This window comes from Uloborus diversus, chromosome 9 (genome assembly GCF_026930045.1).
Source record: "Uloborus diversus isolate 005 chromosome 9, Udiv.v.3.1, whole genome shotgun sequence".
Classification (NCBI taxonomy): Eukaryota; Metazoa; Arthropoda; class Arachnida; order Araneae; family Uloboridae; genus Uloborus; species Uloborus diversus.
The window spans coordinates 138,561,281-138,581,265 of NC_072739.1; the positions used below are offsets into that span (position 1 = coordinate 138,561,281).

Genomic DNA, 19,985 nt, shown 5'->3' on the forward strand with positions numbered 1-19,985 from the left:
TTATTGAAATTTAGGTTTATTCAGGGTGGCGACAGATCAGGGAAAAGTCAGGGAACTTTATTAATCAGGGAAAAGTCAGGGAAATATCAGGGAATTTTGAAAAAATAACAAAAAATCGGGGAAAATTTATTTTATGAAGAAATTTTTTTTTTTTTTTTGCTTTACAAAATTAAATACTCTGATTCCCTACCCATTTTCTGCCAATGATCTGTTTAAAAAAAAGTAAAATTAATGAGGTGTGATTATACACTGCCGCATATTTGTGCATCTTTTTTCCTCAACGTCAAAGTATTGAATCTTACTTATTAACCAAAGGATGAACTTCCTAAGATTGCTTCTGTGTCTGTTAGGTTGTTTATTTTACCTGGCTTGAAATTTCCTTTTACGCTTTCAATGCTACGTAAAATAAACAACCATACAGGCAAAGAGGAAGCCTTCATTAATGCCTTAGCTTCTTTGCCTTTATTCCGTTGTCTTGAAGTGATTAGCGTTCTGTAATCACGATCTCAAGAAGAAATCTTTGGTTTTTGAATTAATACTATAAAAGCTTAAAAGTTATCACTTCTTTGCATTTTCAATTTAATTGCTAAAACTGAACTTTCAATAAAAAAAACTTTGTTTTTTGCCGTTATACTATTTGTTGCCACCCCAGATTATAAAGGTTTTCTTTTCTTCAGACTTAAGTGATTCTTTAATTTTATAACCAAGTTGTGTTCTTTTATATGTTTTAAAATTAACTAATTGTTTTTTTTCTTTTTTTTTTTTCTTGCATTTCAAAGTTTTTTGTTACAAAAGCAATCTAAGATTTTTTTTTTCATTACATACTGAAATGATTTTAAATAGAGTTAACTTGTGTACTTAAGAAATTTTTTTTTATATTGTTAAAATGCTGTATTCATTCATTAAAACCTATGTTCTTGATTAGAGAAAAGCTCCCTATGAATGGATGTCAAATGGTTTCATCTGTTTTGCATAAATATTCTATTCTTTCACTATTACTTGTTATTCTTGCAACAATTATTATACTGTTTGAAAACTTAGTTCAAAATGACTTTAATTACTTTTTAGTTCTATCTTAAATACACATATGTTTTTAAGAGTAATTTTAATATTTCTTAAAATTCTCATGCTAAGTGGTTTCTGGAGGTGAAGTTTTTTTTTTTTTTTTTTTAATTTTCTATAATCTTTCCATTGTAGAAAAATTTAATGTACTGTTTTGTAGGTTCCCCCCCCCCCCCCCCCCCCCCTCCCCAAAGATTGACTTGATATATTTTTTTAACCATTTTATTTAAAAAAAAGTAACATCTTTTGAAAATATATCTTTAGTTCAACAACTTTACACAGCAAAACGTTAAAAATGCTGCATTTTATACAGATATACAATGGATTTCAAGTAGAGCAAAGAAAGAAAACCATTATCATTGGTAACGTAAATCAGGGAAATTTGGTGAACTTAATCAGGGAAATAGGGAAAAGTCAGGGAACTTTTTTTCACAGTTCCTGTCGCCACCCTGTTATTAAATGTCCATAAAAAGTTAGTAAATCATTTAAATATCTGTAATTTAAAAAAACCTCATATCAAACAGTTTTTAATCATCAATTTAGTGATTTAAAAAAATTGATATTCTTTAAACATATCTTTGTTTCCCTTGAGTTGATAAAATAATAAAATAGAATCATTTTCAAATAATCAGTGGGACTCTGGAAAAACTTTCTTTTTTTTTTTTCAAGCAATGCCTCGTTTGTATTAAGTCATATTTTTGTTTATAAATAACAACACTAGTTCTAATAAAACTAAAAAATAATTTTATTTTTTCAACATTTCCTACATGTGCATTTTGTTTAATTTTGTATGCTTGAAAATGCCATCTTCTTGTTTTGTGATGAATAAAATTTTACTATATGAACAATAAAGCATTTTTATGATACTTTAATACTTTTTCGTGTTTGATGGTAAAACGTTAGTTAAATTGGATGGTAAAGCTTAAGGGTGGTAACTTACTGTGAATACCCAAGCTTTACCTTCAGTTCTTGAGTCAAACCACACCATTAGGTTTTCCAATCCTGTATCCGAATGATATTTAGCCGGATTGAGAGAAAAATCCCGCGGGATTTTGAATTCCGCAAATTTTTTGCATGCAAACGTTTTCCAACCTTTGCTGCTCATAAAAGGACTATTTTCACAAGCGTCATCTGAAGTTTGAATCACCTTCTGCGTATTTCTGCAAGAAGAGCAAGAAAAACTTTATCATGTGATCTGCGGTGGATTTACCATCTAGGAACACTATGAAAATAGAGCATATATTTTTCTGACTTCGTATCTTCATTTGAGGTTTCAGTTTTCATTTGTTCAGTAATTGAGAAAATGCGTAAAAATTATCAACATTTTCGAAGACCATCTCTAAAATTTAAAATTCAGAAAATTATGATTTAGAAAATATATATATATGTATCACAATAGAGAAGGGAGCCACAACACAAGTTTTCATCAAGTGAATTATTTTTTTGAACAAAAATCCTTTCTCATCCCATATGAGCGATGCTTTGTTAAGATGCATTGGACTTTTTTAGGGCACTAAAAAGCTTTTGCTTACTAAATGATAATTGTTAACTGGGATTTGGCTTCGTAGTACTCTTGCTGCGATCACTCCTTGGTGAGATAAATTTCCTTTATCTATCAGTTTGTTGCTTTCTCAGCTTCAATGAGATGACATCTGCCTCCAGCTGGGTTATTCACTATTATAGACTGATGAGTTCTAATAAGAACAAAACTGCAGTCTCTGGATGTGATAACCGGGCTGTCTGGTATATTGCATGTGGTTCTGCCTTAGCGCTGGTTTAGGGGTGGTAACTTACTGCTAATTAGTTATTTTCTCATTTAAAGCTCAATGTTATCAAGCATTATTTCAACCTTAAACCATATTTAAATTTAAATAAGAATTTTTCTTCATTTACTTTTATGATTTAAACAAGAAATTAAAAGATTTTTAAAATCAGGCTTTAATGCCTGATTTTAAAAATAAGATAAAAAGTAGGGCTAAGATAAAAACTAGTTAAGGCATAATTGGCTAACCATTTTTTTAAACATTATTTAGAATAATTAACTAATTCAGAATCAGGATTTGTGACTGTTTAAACTTTTTTTAAAAAGAACACTATAAGCAATTTCTATGTATATGAACATAGTACATCTTTTCTTAGTGAGCAAAAATCAACAGTTGCAAGAATGCTTAAATCGCAAAGATGAGGAAATGAGAGCCATGGAAGAGAGATACCGTCGTTATTTAGAGAAAGCCAAAAATGTAAGTTAAATTTCTTATATATTTTATTTTCATTTTTTCCTGTTTTTCTATATATGGTTCATAAAACACTGTGACATGATGAAAAAAAAAATAATTTTTTGTTTAATTAAGTTCATTTTTGAGCTTCAGTTCATGCAACATTACACAACTTTAATGAAATTGAAACTGGTGTTTGACTGACATAAAATGAATTATCTGTAATATATGTTTATAATTTTTTTTCCCCTTGGATAATTATCCTTTAAGATTACAGACGGTTTGAAGTAACAAAGAACAGGGGTGGCGTACTCCGTGTGCCAGCATTTTTTTAAAGCTGAACTACCAATTTTCAAAGATTTTCCTATTCAATACAATGTTTAGCCATGTTATAGAAAGAGCAAAGATCTAATTGAACAAAGAGGCCAACACAACTAAAATGAATATGATCACAATATAGTAAAAAATTATAACATTTAATTTGCGAATTTCAGTAAAAGCTATTCGCACTAAGTTGTATACCGCTGCATTTTGCGTAAAATTTGCTCCAGATGTACATGTACCCGACCTCACCCCGCAATATAGTGCAATGTTTTCTTTGAAATTTTTAAGATGAAATTTAAGATTTTTTATGAGAGAAATTTTTCAGAATTAAAGTATTTCAATTTTTCAACTCTGAAATTAAGTTGAGGTGTCAACCACCAGATGGGTATCACTTGGTCGGTGGGAGGGGATCGCCAAGAAAAAAAATTCTACATATAAATGATATTTTAATCATTGAGATAACTTGTTAGCATTTGTTGAACAATTATTACAGTTCTTACAATTGTATTTTGTAATTTTTATATACTTTTTGCATGCAAAATCGAAACATTCACGTGTGGTTTCTATTTAAAAAAAAATAAAAAGAACAAGAAAAAAAGGCAACTTTCGACTTTAAATACAAATACCTCGCTGAACGGACCTTGGAAAATGGATAAATAATGGTCATGTGGTGGCCAAGTGACTATTCTGAAATTCACAGGTGCTTTCTCGCTGAGTGGCGTAGCCAGTACACTGTCCTTGTTCTTAAAGGTTAAAAGTGTTTTTATTGGTATTCTTTGAGCCTGTTTCACATATTGTGTAATTTGAGTTTCCGTGTTTATGAAACACTATTATGTGATAAATACTGATGTAAACTTTACTAAAGAAAAAAAGGGTTATTTGAAAGTTTCTAATTTCATTAAAAATTGATTGATGCTTGATGTTGTTGTATTTTAGGTATTAATTCTTAATGCAGTATGAGTTATTTTTCTCACTGCAATAAAAAAAAACTAATGAACTTTTTTTTCTTTTAATTTATGAATTGTTCATATTTATGAAAGTTTTAAAAGCTCTCTCAACTGTATTTTATACTGAAGATAAATTTTTTTAATCATTACTTATACATTGTTTTATGTTTTCAGGTAATTAAAACATTAGACCCAAAAAAGAATCCTAGTTCACATTTAGATGTTGTATCCTTAAAATCACAGCTGTTGGAAAAAGAGAAGATAATATCAAATTTAGAGGTATAAAACTTTTATTTGAAGTGAAATTTTTTCTTTGAGCAGCTACTAAATTTCAACTTTTTGAAAGGAGAGAATATTCTCTCCTGAGCTTTATGAGTGGACATGATCTCGATTTTTTCCGAGGAAAATATCGTAGCAATATTATCAATAGCCTAGTGTAGTCCCACATTGTAAATTTGTGTTCTATGTAACGTTTTTCCACAGCCGTTTTCCAATTTTTAAAAATTGTTTAGTTTTGTTTAACTAATTGTGCAAAAGTATTCCAAAATTCAATAAACATGTTGAATGCTAATCAAGTATGAATTACAGTTTGAGTAAAATAGTGTAAAAAAGGCAGGGCTGGAAAAATCTTTAATATTTTACATCCCCTACCGGCCATGTTTGTCTAAAAATACATACCCAAATAAAATTTTTGCATGCTCAGGTTTTTTTTTTTTAAATTGTATAATAAAAAAAAAATATTTTAGTTTGTCATATAGCATTAATCAGACAAAAAATCAATTTAACAGCTTTTTGACTGAATCAAGAATTATTTCAATATAAATTTTTTTTTTTTAAAGTTTAAATAAATAGTAGGGGAATGTTGTGCAAAGTGTAATAACTTTCATTGAAAAAGTATTTTTTGTTTTTGACAGTAAATTTGAGTGTTCAAAAAAAAAAGTGGAAAATTTTCACTTTTTTTTATGGAACAAAGTGAAAAAAAGATATTTTTCTAGTGAAATATTTCCTATTTGAGTATAAAACATATTTTGATCAAAAGAATCAGTAAATAAAAGGTTGAATATAAACTGAAAAGACATTGAAACAAAAAACAAATAGTTGAATGAATAAATCAGTTGACATACAGTGAAACCTGTGTAAGTTGACCACTTGGGGTGCACTCCTTGAGTGGTCAACTTAAACAGATGGTCAACTTACAGAGGTTGATTTATATGATAAGGGTAAATTCCGTGCCTGAAAAAAGCGGTCACTTTCACGGGTTGTACTATATAAAGATGAATAAATGAGTAAGTAAAATAATGAGTGAATAAGAAATTAAGTGAATGAATGAATAAATAAGTCAATTACTAAATGAAGGAATGTAAATGAATTAATTAATAAATGAAAATGGAAAAGATTGAGATTAAATAACTGAGTGAGTAAACTCAAATGCTGATAAGAAGAACTTGATAATTTTCTACAGTTGAACCCTGATTTAACGAATTCATCAGGACCAAAACTTTTATACATTAAATCAGGGTTATTTGTAATATTGGCAGGGCCTGATTACCGCACAGGCCTACTAGGCCTGGGCCGGGGGGCCCCTCTTCCTAAGGGGCCCCAAATTACTTAAAGAATTATGCATAGCATTACAACTATACAAAAAATACACACATTTTTAAAATAATAGCCTTCAGGGGGCCTCAAAATTATTGTGGGCCTTAGGCTTCACTTTTAGTTAGTCGGGCTCTGAATATCGGGGTGTGATTTTTTTTTAAATGCACTTAGCTTATCTAAGAGCCCTAATAAGCAACTGAGCAAAAATATGCACAATTAGATAGTGTAGACCTTTTTACCTAACATTCCGTGACTATTGCACTAGTTAATTTGAAATTTTAAAGTACTGTGTAATAGATACATATTTCATAATTTCCTCGATATTTGACTTGAAATAGTTCTCTTTCAAATTTTTGTAGAGAAAAAAATACTGTGTCATTTACAGTCTGCTGCATGAGGTATGTTTTTAGTTTCCAGGCCATGTAAAACATTTAAAAACGTAAGTTTTAATGGAAATTTCATTATTCTTTTCTGCATGAAATTCACAATTTATTGGTTTCCCCGTCGCCCGTCAAAAATTGCAGATTCCAATGAAAGTCTTTTTCTGCTTCAGACAATGTGGGTTTGTCTTTTGGGTAAGCCATTTGGAAAACAATCCAACATTTCCTAACTCAAATTAACCAAAAAAAAATTTTCCCAGCTGTTAGAATAATTTGTTAATTCGGGATTTAATATTCGGTAAATAAGAGTTTTTGCCCTCATTTTAGCTGGGGAAAAGAAAGATTCGCTAAATCATGAAATTTGTTAAATAGAGGTTTGTTAAATCGGGGTTCAACTGTAGTAACAAAAGTAATATCTGACTTACCACAAAATGTTATAATATGAGTGTACCAATTTTTTTAAATTGCTAGTATTACCAAATGCTTTAATCTTTGGCGGTATTTTTTTCCTGACTGGAATAGACTATATATGGTACTACATAGTTAAAATAATAACAGATAGGTGGAACTAAAAGCAGAGTAAATATTTCACCATTTCACTTTGCCCTGCTATTTCACTTTGCCTCATGTTCCCCTACATAAATCATAAAAACTACCAATACTTAATTAAAAAGATATAATAATTACATGCTCAGCCGGGCATGTGAGGGAAAAAGATTCATGCCCAATTGGAATATTTACATACCACGGGCATGTCAGGCAATATAATTTTTCGAGCCCTGAAAGAAGGCAATTAGTATGTGTATCGTTTTTAGCAATTTGTTTTCTTGCAACTTAAAAAACACTCAATAAGTTGAGTAAAAGTAATGTCAAAAAATAATCATCTATACTAAAAAGGTAAATTGTAATTAATTTGGAATAGAAAATAATAATTCCTGCTAATGATGGTAGTTAAAGTTATTGTTTTTTATTTCGTATTATAGTGTAAATTTTATTGAAGTATTTTATCTTTTCATCATCATAGGCTGGGCTCACAAAATATTGTTGCCTTGTTATAATTGGTGAATCTTTATTTTATTGCCAATCTAAATGTACAAATTGGGAAATTCTAGTGGTTTTGGTAAAGTTGCGTAAATTTAGGGAAAAATGTCCCATACTGTATTACCCATTTAAGCATTTCTTAAAATTTTGGCAAGCATGTACGTTATTATAATTGTTTAAAAATATTATTATATCAATGTGCATGCTTGCTTAAAACCTGATACTCTATCTTACTTCAGTGTGCAAATTTATGCAACTCTCTCTCTCTCTCTCTCTCTGTATGTGGGTAGTACTTGTAAATTAAAACTAAATGTTTCATTTACGTACATATTTAATCCTCTTAATATAATGTTAATTTACATATTGTGCAATCTATTCCAAAAATCTTTAAAATGCACAATATATTCCCAAGCTATTTGGAATTTCGGTGACCTACTGTAGCAATTACACTTGTATTCCATCATCCCTTGCAATCATTTTCTATTTCCTCTGTGGTTGCCTTATTCCATTGGCAAAGATGGAAAAAATTCCAAAATAGTTCCTTTTTTTACCTTTGTCTCCAGTCACATTTTAACCATTTTTTATGTCTGGACTGCTGTTAAAATTTGTGCATTTATAACTCACTAGCAGTACCCGCACAGCGATGCCTGTACTAAAAATTTAATGGAAGTCTGTTGAATAAAAAAAATTGATGCCCCCACCCCCTCTGACATGAAATGATCATTTTTCTTTGTATAAAATGCGTACATGCCTTTACAAAAAAAAAAATTCTATTAAAGCTTCTTTGGAATTGAAAACTTTTCGTTAAAAATCATTAAATTAGATTTACAGTTGCTTTAAAACTCTATTTAGCGAGTGAAGTGGTTTTTACTGCAGTTTAAAATATTTCACCAAATAAACAAAAAAAGATGTCAAATAATATCTTTCAAATGTAAAAATAATTCCGCATCTCTATTGTTTATTGCCAAACTCGCCCAGCAACCACGCTATCATAATCCATTCGTCTAACGGGAAAAAAAAACATCCAGTGGAACATTCAAAAATTATCGTCAGAAAAAAAGAAGAAAATGTCACACATTTCAATCGGATAAAAACAAATCAAAAGTTTCTTTTCTTCAAAGCAAATCATCAAAACAATAAATTACATTTACGGTTGCTTTAAAACAATAATCCTAGACTGGACTGTCAGCGCTTAATGCGCCAAGCGACCATGCTACCGGAAACCAGTCCTTTTGCAAGTGATGCGGATGTTTTTTCTTTGGCAATAATAAATGTTTTGCCAAACTAACAAAAAAGTATAAAATCACTCAACAGTATCTTTCAAATCTTTATATGTTAAGAGCTGCGTTGCCCGGTCTACCTTGAGAATAAAAATTGTGTCAAGTGACATATATTCAACAATCAGGCTTAAATAAAGAAAAAAAAACACCATGCAAAATTACTCTTCCAAACAATGATGACAGATATTAAAACACTTTTAAGAAATTAAAATGCCAAAGATGTATTTTAAAAGCATAACCATGGAAACATAAAATAAAATAAGTTTAAGTAATTAAATACAAAATAAGGAAAGAAACAATGGATTCAAAAAGTGTAACCGTGGAAATGCGAAAATAAAATGGTTGACAACCTGAATCAAAATGACAGTTTTGGAACTTGATTTTAAAACGCTTGTAACTTTTTTCCTTTGAAGATAGAAGCTAAGTTTTTCGACCATAGGTCGAGAAAGATCTGGAGTAAAAAATGTCGCTTTTTCCAATGGTGTCAAAAAGAAAAACTGTGGGACTATTTCTTCACTTTTTATTGATAGATTTAATGATGAAGGTAGTACCTAAATTTCAGCTAAGCCTAAAAAAGTTCGAGCTAAAAACGCAAATTATCTCACTGTAATTAAGTTAGAGCATTGAAACAAATTGTTTAGAACGCAGAAAATTCTTCCCTTTTCAACAATATACAATATTAATGTGTGCAAGTAATTTTTCACTCCCATATTCGGGAATTTATGTGAAATTTGAGCCTAAATTGGAATAAAAGAACTATTTATCGGATTTTCAAGAATTATAGCCTGTATCACTCAGTAAGAAAGCACCTTCCATATAGTGAAGGAATTTTTCAAATAGGTGCAGGGGTTCCGTAGATTACCTCAAACATATAAACACACAAAAATCCGCCCTCTCTCTTTATAATATTAGTATTGATTATAGATAGCATATACACCTATTATTCCATTAGATATTGATGTATTGAGCAATATTTTGTAACTCAGTTTCAGTTTTGTCCTCAATCCTTAAAAATTAGGGAAAAGGTTTTTTATTGGTATTAATCCTTCAAATTCTCTCAAATTAATGGAACTTTCAACTTCCCCGAATTAAGGTCAATTTTTAAACATTTTAACATCTTAACAGAAAGTAGTTGCTATGTGCTTTGTATAATTTTGTGCAAGAAACTATTCTAGAACACGAAATGTGATAGTTCTACTGCATTCTTTTAGTTGACTTCTACTTTTTGAAACTAATTGCAACAATATTAGTTTTGTTAACTTTAAAATGTTAAATGTTTCAAAGGTAAATTATTAAAAGTTTCAAACTAAATTAGGATTTTTCTACCATTTGAAACTAATTGTTTTTTCCTACCGTACAAAAACATGCCATCAGTTAAAAATTGAGGACATTTAGGATGAGGATAGAGAATTGAAGTATGGCTGTTTTGATAGCAAAATTGTATTTGAGTCAGAAAATGTTGAGAATTACTTAAAATGCAGAAATTTTTAATTTTTTTTCTTTTTTTTTTTTTAGTCTTTCGTAAAATTGTGTCTATTTTTGGCATTTAATTTAATTAATAAGTATTTTACCTTCTCAATCCTTTGCACTTGTATTTAAACATCATTCTTATTTTTGTGCAGTTTCTGTTTAATTTAAGTTATCTTTAAATCGGATAAAAAAGTAATGTCATGTAAAATTTTATTGATCGCCATTTCCAGATGTTGTCAAGTTTGTTTACTCCATTTTCACAATAGTGTGCTAAAATTAAGAAAACTCATTATCCAACTGCAGGCAAAAGAAAGAAAAAAACAATTCTGGAAATGTAGTGTTCTAAGAATGAAAACATGTGAATGATTTTAAGCACATAAATTTTAAAAAGTAGATTTTTGGCATTGAAAAATTACGGGAATAGAAAATTTTTGTAAAAAAACTTCATGTATGTATCTTTTTTCCCTGCTGGTTTTAAAAGGAATAACAATAATTGTATTTCAATAAAAATTGTTCAAAATGTAAATTATGACAAAGAATTTCACCTGTTATTCACCAAGTATAAAATAGATTTTTTTTTAGTTAAATATATTATTTGCATTGAAATGAAATTTGACATTTATAGATTAAATCATATAGATTTAATTGTTAAAAATGTAACTCTTTTCCCTAAAGGAATTTTTGAAGAATTATTAATAGAAAACTATTGCTCATCAGCAATGTTCCATGAAGAAAGTGTAGTAGAGAGTACCAGTCTTTTAGTTTTATAGGCTATTTTTGCAAAATTTTATTAGAAAATCTACAAAAACATACCAAAAAACTTTTCTTCGTTTTTTTTTCTTCACTCATGAAAGTTCTCATAAATTTGTATAAAATTATATTTTTAAGTTGTAATCAGTGGCATAGCTAGACCCGACTTTCGGGGGGGTTGCTTCTTATATATATATATATATATATATATATATATATATATATATATATATATATATATATATATATATATATATATATATATATATGTATGTATAATCGCTTGGAATTTTTCCCTTTTCTTCTTTTTTTTTTTCTTTCTCTTCTCTCTTCTTTTTCTCTTTTTTTTTTGAGACTAACTTTTCGGGGGGGGGGGGGTTTGTCCCCAAACCCCCCCCCCCTTAGCTACGCCCCTGGTTGTAATATTGCCTTTTTTGCCACATAGAAAAAACAAACCATGAGCTGTGAAATTTCAGGTTTTTATGCACCTTTTTTAGAATCAAAATTCCATTATTTCTCACAGTTTCGCAGATTTTCCCAGTTGCTGGCCATTTTGAATTACAGTCAAAGTCGCTTGTAACGAGAACCCAAATTTGATGAGAAATTCAGAAATACTTGGTACAATGTTAAGTCTATGAGAGCAAAACTCACTTTGAATGAGCAAACCCCACATAAAGCAAGCAATATTTTTAAAATTTCTATTGAATTCCAGCTCAGCTTATACTTTTTTTTTTTTTTTTTTTGGTAAATTTTCTTTAGCATTCCAAAGTCAAGCAAAGTTAGTAATTAATTATAAATCCTGAGAACAAGCGATGACAGCTATTTTTTTAATTTGTGGAGTAAAGAAACATTTAAAAATTATATATGTGTATATATTTGAGGCAGTGAGAAGCAAAGGGATCTAAGTGGACATTTTCAAGTTTTGAGTAAAACCTGTTTAAAGATAACATCCTAGGTATGCTTTCATTGATTTTTTTTTCTAAATAATGCTGTATCGCAGAAACTACCAAGGCTACTAGTACCATCTCTTGCCTCAAGACAGAGGAAAGGATCACCTACCATGTGTACTGGTTATCTGCAAATTTTTAATTTTTTCCACTTACATCCCTTTGCTTCTCACTGCCTCCATTTGTGTTCCTCAAAACCAGTGACATAAGAAAGAGACATTCAAACAATTCAATGCAAAGTAACAAGCTTATTTGGTGCTGTACAGTGATTAAAAAGAAGAAAAAAACAACTATGATGAATTTTTATGATTTTTTCCCCACAAACTCTCTTTTTACGAGCACTCGGTTATAACGAGCAAATATCAAGCAAATATCGCTGTCTCTTTGTACTCATTATAAGGAGTTCAACTGTAGTAAGAGAGAAAATGATCCTGCAAAATATTTTATTTAAATCTATTGTGTGCTTTTTCATATATAGTTTTTGTGGTAATTTAAGATTCCTTTTTAAGATTCGAGTATTATATGTTGTCTGTCATCATTTTTGCTAAATAGAATTTTTTTTTTTTTTTGAGCAATCACGATTGCTTATTGTTCTCACTTGACTGTTTTGATGTCCTTTGATTTTATTTTCCCACTGCCACCCTCTGCTGCATCACCGTCGACCGGGTCCTCACGATGTTGCTCCTATAGCGAAAGCCGTCTCCAGGTTGCATCCATATCCTACACACACATGCGTACATACACAACTACACACACACAGGGCCGATCCTAGCAGGTGTGCAGAGTGTGCGCCGCACAAGGGCGGCCAAAGCAAGGGGCGGCCGCAGGCCGCATCATATAGTTCTTATAATCAAGCAAAATTTCCCAAGAAATTCTCACAAGATAACTTATAATAAGTAAAATAAATATGCTGATTTTTAAATGTTCAATTGTCAAAATATATGTCGATTTCCAGACAGCATAGCATAATTTAAGGGAAAAAAAAATGTTAGGAAACATTGTGTTAGTTCATTGTCCATTAATATCTACTCTTAACACACATGCTTCATTTGGTTGCAAAGTTTGTGACAGAACCGGTAATCAGGCACTGATACAGGGGAGGGGAAAGGCCCCCTTCTGAAGCATGAAATGGTCCCGTCTAAAAGGAGCACCGAGGGCGGCCACTAATGTTTCCCCCCCCCAAGCTTTTATAGACCTAAACAATGAAGACATTTTATTTATTTAAAAAAAAAAAAAAAAAAGCTATACTGATTAGATACTCTCGCAAGCATTTCAAACAACAAACTATGTAATAAACTCTGTGTTTATGTGTGGATGCGTGTAGAGAAAGTGGAAAATTGCGACTCCCTTGAGAGTAACATATATGAATGACGAACTTAAATGTTGTACTTTTCCCCCTTTACGACAATTTTTCTGATTAAAATCTTGAATGAACTGCCCGGTTTGAGATCAAGTAGGAGGACAGGACCCTTGCCCCGGGAAGCAAATTTAAATGTAGCTCCAAAACGAAGATGCAAAAGGATTCCTTGACCTCCTTGACGAAACTAAAGAAGGCTTAAAATTGCGTTTCTAGGACTTTACTTTCGGAAAATTTCGCTGGTTGAACCATCGATCTTAAGAACCCAATTAAGTCTCTGATTCACCTCTTCCACAATAACTTAATCAAACATAGCCTAAAAATATTGGCTCCAAAATCCAAAACGTGTTTCCAGACGACAGCCCTTCCTATCATCAAACGTCATATAAAATTGCTTCGGCATTTTTCGAAATTTTTGCAGTGGGGACTCCGAAATCCATTCGTAAACATTACTACCAAAGACCGTCTCAATTAGCGTCTTTAGAGAAGCCCCTAATTCCACCCCCTCTCACTTAACGTATTGAAAAACAAACTAAAATTGCGTTTTTCAAACATCAGTTTCAAGAACTTTTGGGGAAAGACCCCGGACCCCCCTTTTCTTTAACGCAATCACTATGCCTGAAAATTTCGTTTTTAGACAGTTCAGTGGAGCCACAGCTTCCTGTCAAAACTAGCCTGAAATTGACTTCAGTTTCAAAAACACAGTTCGTGCGGGCACACTGAACCCCCGCTCGCTCTTAGTCCCATCGTTATCAAACAATGCTTAAAATACGATTTTGGGACTTATATTTCTAAAGAATTCCGGAGGAGAGCTGCCAGGCTTATGTAACTTTTTACAGCGCTAGGGCATATCCATCAATCGTCGAGGTGAGGTGAACAAAAGTCTATAGTTATATTTTTCAGGTATTAATGTTGAAAAACATCCGAAAGATCCGTAGAAGCTTCCCAGTTTTGTTAACGTCACCAAACATAATATAAAATTGCGATTGTAGAAATATCCGCTTAAGAGCTCCAAAATCCTTTCTTCCCAAAAATAGCCTATAATGGATTTTAGTTCCGAAAAACATTTTGGTTCGGAATATTTTCACGTTTCCCCTATTGTTTTCAAATCTAGCCAAAAACGGGTTTTTGAAAAAATAGTGCCGAGAAATTACCGGAGGATAGTCGCCCCTACCGTCATCAAAGATGGCCTAAATTTGCGTTTTAAACTTATATTTCGGAATCTTTCGATGGGAGACGATTAAATCTCCCTCCCTCTTGCAACGTCAACAAAGGAAACCCAAAATTGCGGGTTTAAAATTTCACGGTTTTTCGGGAAGAACGTCTATTTTTCCTAAGCTACGATCTTAAAAAATAGCTTCAAATTGATTTCAATTTTGAAAGAATTTTAGGAAAGAACTGCAACATTACTTTCACCTAAAGTCTCGAAAAAGTTCCTAAAATTGCAATATTTGACGTCAATTTCGAAAATTTCTCCATGCACCTTGAATATACTTGACTCTTTTGTCCTTGCAACCAAACACAAATAAAAGATTAACTAAAAATATTTTTCATACGTCAATTTCGATAATTTTCTTGGAGCAATCCTCCTCCCCTGAACCCCTGACACCTCCCACCACGCTTTCCCTTCCTCCGTCCCTTTTCTGATGTCACCGAAGAAAGACTATAAAATGCGAAAAGTAACAACGAATAAAAAGCACTAATTCGCAGATGGTAATCTGCGAATTTGTGCTTTTTATACGTTGTTACTTTTCGTTACTTTACAACAGCACAAAGGTATTTATTTATCTTACTATAAAATGCGTTTTTACGACTAGTAAATTTTGGTATCTATTACTTTCTTCAAAGACATAAATTGTACCTAAGGAGTTTCTGACTATAAAAATTTCTTCCTTTTTATAAGATCATTCTTCTGTCCCCCTCCCCTTTTTTTAATTCGAACTTGGCATAGAAATTTAAAGAAAGATTTATATAGACGTTAAAGATTAGTCAACATATGCAAATTACTCTTGAGGGGCGGCACATTAGGTCTTTGCACATGGGCGGCCGACACCCTAGGATCGGCCCTGCACACACACACAAACACATGCACACATATACACCTACACACACATAAACATACACACACACACACAAAAACATACACACAACTACCCACACATTCTTGCCTGCACACAGACACAAACACATATGCCTACCCAAACATACCCTCCACACACACATTCATACACACAACTTCCCACACACTTATGCCAACACACAGACACAAACACTCATGCCTACATACACATACCCTCTACACACATACCCCCACACACATACCCCCACACACAAACACACACGCCTACATACACACACTCGTGATTGCGAAAAACATAATTTGAATTCAAGATGTCAAAATTCAAATTATTTTATTTTATTTATTTATTTATTATTTTTTAAGTCTTTCACTTTGTTTAGTTTAAATCATTCTTCTCTCTCTGTCTCATTTAGAAAGAAGCTGACAGAACGAGAGCCTTACAAGATATGGAAGATAAAATAATCACCACTGCATTTTATAATTTAGTGAGTTTTATTTTATTTATCAAAATTTTATTGGTGCAAAACACCTTAAAAATAATTAATTGAAGTTTGCACGCCATTCAATATATTTATTGTAACCCTGAAAGTTTTGCTGATAAACAATATTTTTTATGATATTTCATAATTATATTCCTTATCAAAATGCCAAAAATTGATCCAAAATATGATATGCAGTTTGCCTACATTAAAATGTATTTTACTACTGAATTGAAACGAAAAGTCGTTTACAGTTTAAATAAGTTTAAAGTTTACAATTACTTCATTAAATTAAAAAGCTTCAAAGTATGTAATACATAATGAAACTATCTAACTTTTTTTTTTTTTTTTTTTTTGGAAAAGGAGTAATGACTCAAAATCTCTAATTCTGTTTTTGAGTAATCACAAATTCCTTATTTTTCTCACTAGACTGCAGTTGATGTTCTTTTGATCTTATTTTGCTATGCTTGTAATACAAACTCCTCTGGTTCTGGACCTCCTCGAGCGGGACCTCTTCCTGAGTAGTGACGTCCATGATTTCAATTTATGACTGTGGAAAACAAAATTTGAATATAAGATGTCACAATTCAAAATAATTCCAGGGGCTAGGTGCTGGATGCCCCCCCCCCCCCCTTTTTGTGTGTGATACTTTGTTTTGTGATTAAAGTGACTGAACTTTACAATAACTTTTTTTCAATTGGATTAATCGAAAATCTCACGATGAAAGAAAAGGAATACAATAGTTACTTTTTTTTATTTTTTTAAGTAAAGGTTTTGTAAAGTGGTACCCAAACTTGAGCATGGATCAACTTCAACCAAACACAATCGGGTACCCCGCTTCTTTTATTGCTGTATAAAATCATAGAATTTTTCATTTTGGACAGAATGGTTCATCTGAGCATGCTCTAATCTGGCTGCTATTAAAGGCACAAAATTTAAATGATTTTTTTTTTTTTTTGATGAATAAATAAAATACTTTATTGTTGTTACTATTATTATTATTTTGAATAAGGACGTAATGCTTTCTTTTTAACCAGAAGAATGAACTTTTACTAATGTTTGTTAGGATATTAGTAATTTTTAGGTTTCAAAACTCAGAATCCGCCGCCGGGTTTTTAGAGGGAAGCTCCCAAGGAGTTTAAAATTAAACATCAATTGTGTATGTAAAAAGTGTATGAGCAGTAATTTAAGGCACCTTTGGTTTTTCATTTCTCTTCCCAACAACCAACTAGAAGGTCATTATTTGAACTCCATACGACCTCTCTCTTGGTGTCCAATAACTTTCTTATTTTATGCATGTTTTAGTTATACAAATAGGCATGACTAATGTCTGTGTAAAATGCATTTTAGGGTTCTCAGCTGCAGAAAAGAGTGGCAGAGGAGCGGTTGACGCAATCAGTCTTCAATCAGACATTTTTATCTCGTCAGAGGCAACCTACGGCCAGGCGAATGGTGAATTCTGCTGGATTATCGTCTAGGTGAGTCCTATTGTTATAGTGATGCACAGACAATCGCAGTGGCTATGCTCAGCTTTACGCCACTGCGATTGTGTGTGAGACAATATATTTTTAAAAGGCATGTGTATAGAGAAGAACCTCTTTCTTTCGCCTCATTAGTAATGATTGGTCTTATATTTAGTTCTGTATCTGTGATAAAAGGAACTAAGTTACTAAAACAAAGTAAGCCAGAAGATGAGTTTCAAGTTCTTTTAGGAGAATTTGTATTGCTGGATTGTCATGGACTCATAAAGAGAAAAGTAGTTTATCAGAATCTTAATGCTATGTACCTCTGAAAAGTACTTAAAGTTAAGTAGGATGGTGCTTAAATCTCGATTTTGAGACAAATCAACATAGTGATTTTACCTCTCAGGTACTGAATTAGTAAATTGATTAAAAAGCACCGTTAAGACCTTTACTGATATGAGGCTATGCGCTGTGGATGCAACAAGGGCAAACTCAAAAATCATAGTTTCTAGAAAAACACATTTTAAAGCTTTTGATTGAGGGCAAACGCGACAGATTTGATTATGAATTTTGCTCTTGTTGCATGCATACTGTCATACAAAGTACAGAAAATACATGTAATATGCATAAACCCACTACACACATTGAAGAGTCCCCCCCCCCCCCCCATCCTGCATGCCAGTAAATTTGAATTTCTAGGTACGCTGGTCAAACTGACTTATTTGATACCTGCCGACTAATGCAGGGTAATACGGCATGTTTGTTAAAATTTTGGGAACTTATTCTGAGGAATCAAATTTTTAAGTAAACGAGACTTTCCTCCAAGCTTTCTATGTTGAAGGGACCTTGAGTTCCTAAATATTTGAAAGAGAGAAAAGTTCAAATATTGTTTCAGTGTTTCAACTTTTCCTGCATTACCATATTCTAAAATGTCTCATTCCCAAAGTGTATTCTTTCCCTGTAATTTTATCCAAACTTTTAACAGTTCATTTTTATTTCACAAAAAATGGACAATTACTTAATAGTTGAAGAACTTCTAGTGCATAAATAAAGCACATTAGCTTCAAATGATTAATATATTGGGTCAACATTAGCCTTGGCGAATCTTTCATAGGTTAGAATCTCTAACCTTGACAGTTTTCAAGTAAGGCATCATAGAATTTTTGATGGAACTCCTGCCATCTCACACTAAATTTTAGCCATGATAGTACCGGCGGTATATTCAAATTAGAGTAATGCTGAGGCACAGTATAACAGGGTCTGCTGTGTGACATTTCAAAATTAGCAAACTATAGTTGCCGCAAATCTAACCTGGCAACATTGTAATGCTGTGATTAGGGTCTGTGTAGCCTTCGTAATGCTGCTAGGTTAGGTTTGTTTGCCCACAGAGTTCGCCTTTAATCTTCAAAATTCTAAAAATTTGTTTCAGTTGAACCTTTTTTAAAAATTATTTTCTGTTACAGGTTTGATCACTAAATTAACATAGTGCTCCTAACTGGAAAAAAAAAACAAGGTCACTAACAAAAAAAATGCAAGGTGATAGTTTCTGCAGCTGAAAAAAGATGACTCACTGGTTGTCTGAATCTTCTTGAACACAAAGATCACCCTATGGACAGTTTCAACTCAAACAGCAAAATATCACAAATCTGCCAAACATGGAGTATTCATCGTTCACACAGTATTAAAACCGATTCTTCCTTCAATCGGAGCTATGTGGTTGCGGATGAGTGCTCATAATGAGGATTACCAGTGGAATGGAACTCTGTTTATGGCTGCTAATGATCACGTTTTGTCAATCTTTAGAACAGATTATTTGCAATCAGGGGTTCTTTCGTGGTCTTTTTCAGGGTCTCAAAAGTGATAAAAATTGTTATATTTTGTTTTGAAATGTTATATATTCTTTGTTGTGTTTTGATTTTTCAGAAATAGCTAAACACTAAATTTATGTAGAATTTCATTAAAGGGTCATTTCACAGTATTTTGGACTAATGTCGAGTCTGTAACATGGCACTTTTTTGCCATAACTATTTGATTTATTGTTTGATTAGCACATAGTTAGGGCAAAACAAGTCATGTTATATATTCTATATTTGTCCGAAATACTGTAAAATGGGCCTAAAACAAACTCAAAAGAACCTTTGAAATCAATTCGTTTTTCCAAAAAACAATAAGCAGCCAAAAGTAAGACTTGCATGGCAAATGTAGTTCATCTTAATCTTAATTAATTTCAAGCTTGTTCGGGTTAACAATGTCCAACTGTAATAGCAAGCAATATTTTAATCTTTAGTACAATTGATTCAGTAGTGTACATAGATTTCGGTGCCCCCCCCCCCCCCTCTCTCGGCAGGATTTGTAAGTGCGGCCCACCCTCATTAGAATTTTTTTTTTTTTTTTAATTTTAACAGTGTTGTTTTTCTGAGCATGCCCCCCTCATCCATTTTACGCTCCCCATCCCCTGCGCCTTCATGAAATCAAATCCTTCATGAAAATGAAATCAAGTTCAGCATAAATTTGCAATAGTTAAGAGTAGTTGTTAAGCATAAAAGAAATGTGTTCAAATGCCAGTAAGCCAAAAACTGAAATTTTTTGCTTT

General features: G+C 31.9%; 1 protein-coding gene across 1 annotated transcript in view; it reads left to right on the forward strand.

The window, feature by feature from the left end:
• LOC129230530 (protein Hook homolog 3-like) overlaps nucleotides 1–19,715 on the forward strand; it is a 69,967-nt gene extending 50,252 nt beyond the window's left edge. The window contains exons 18-22 of the mRNA XM_054864934.1: nucleotides 3,202–3,302; nucleotides 4,724–4,828; nucleotides 15,864–15,935; nucleotides 17,280–17,407; nucleotides 18,856–19,715. Coding sequence (XP_054720909.1) covers nucleotides 3,202–3,302; nucleotides 4,724–4,828; nucleotides 15,864–15,935; nucleotides 17,280–17,407; nucleotides 18,856–18,868 — 419 coding nt within the window. The 3' untranslated portion in view covers nucleotides 18,869–19,715. The remainder of the gene's footprint in view (nucleotides 1–3,201; nucleotides 3,303–4,723; nucleotides 4,829–15,863; nucleotides 15,936–17,279; nucleotides 17,408–18,855) is intronic.
• The last annotated feature ends 270 nt before the right edge of the window (nucleotides 19,716–19,985 follow it).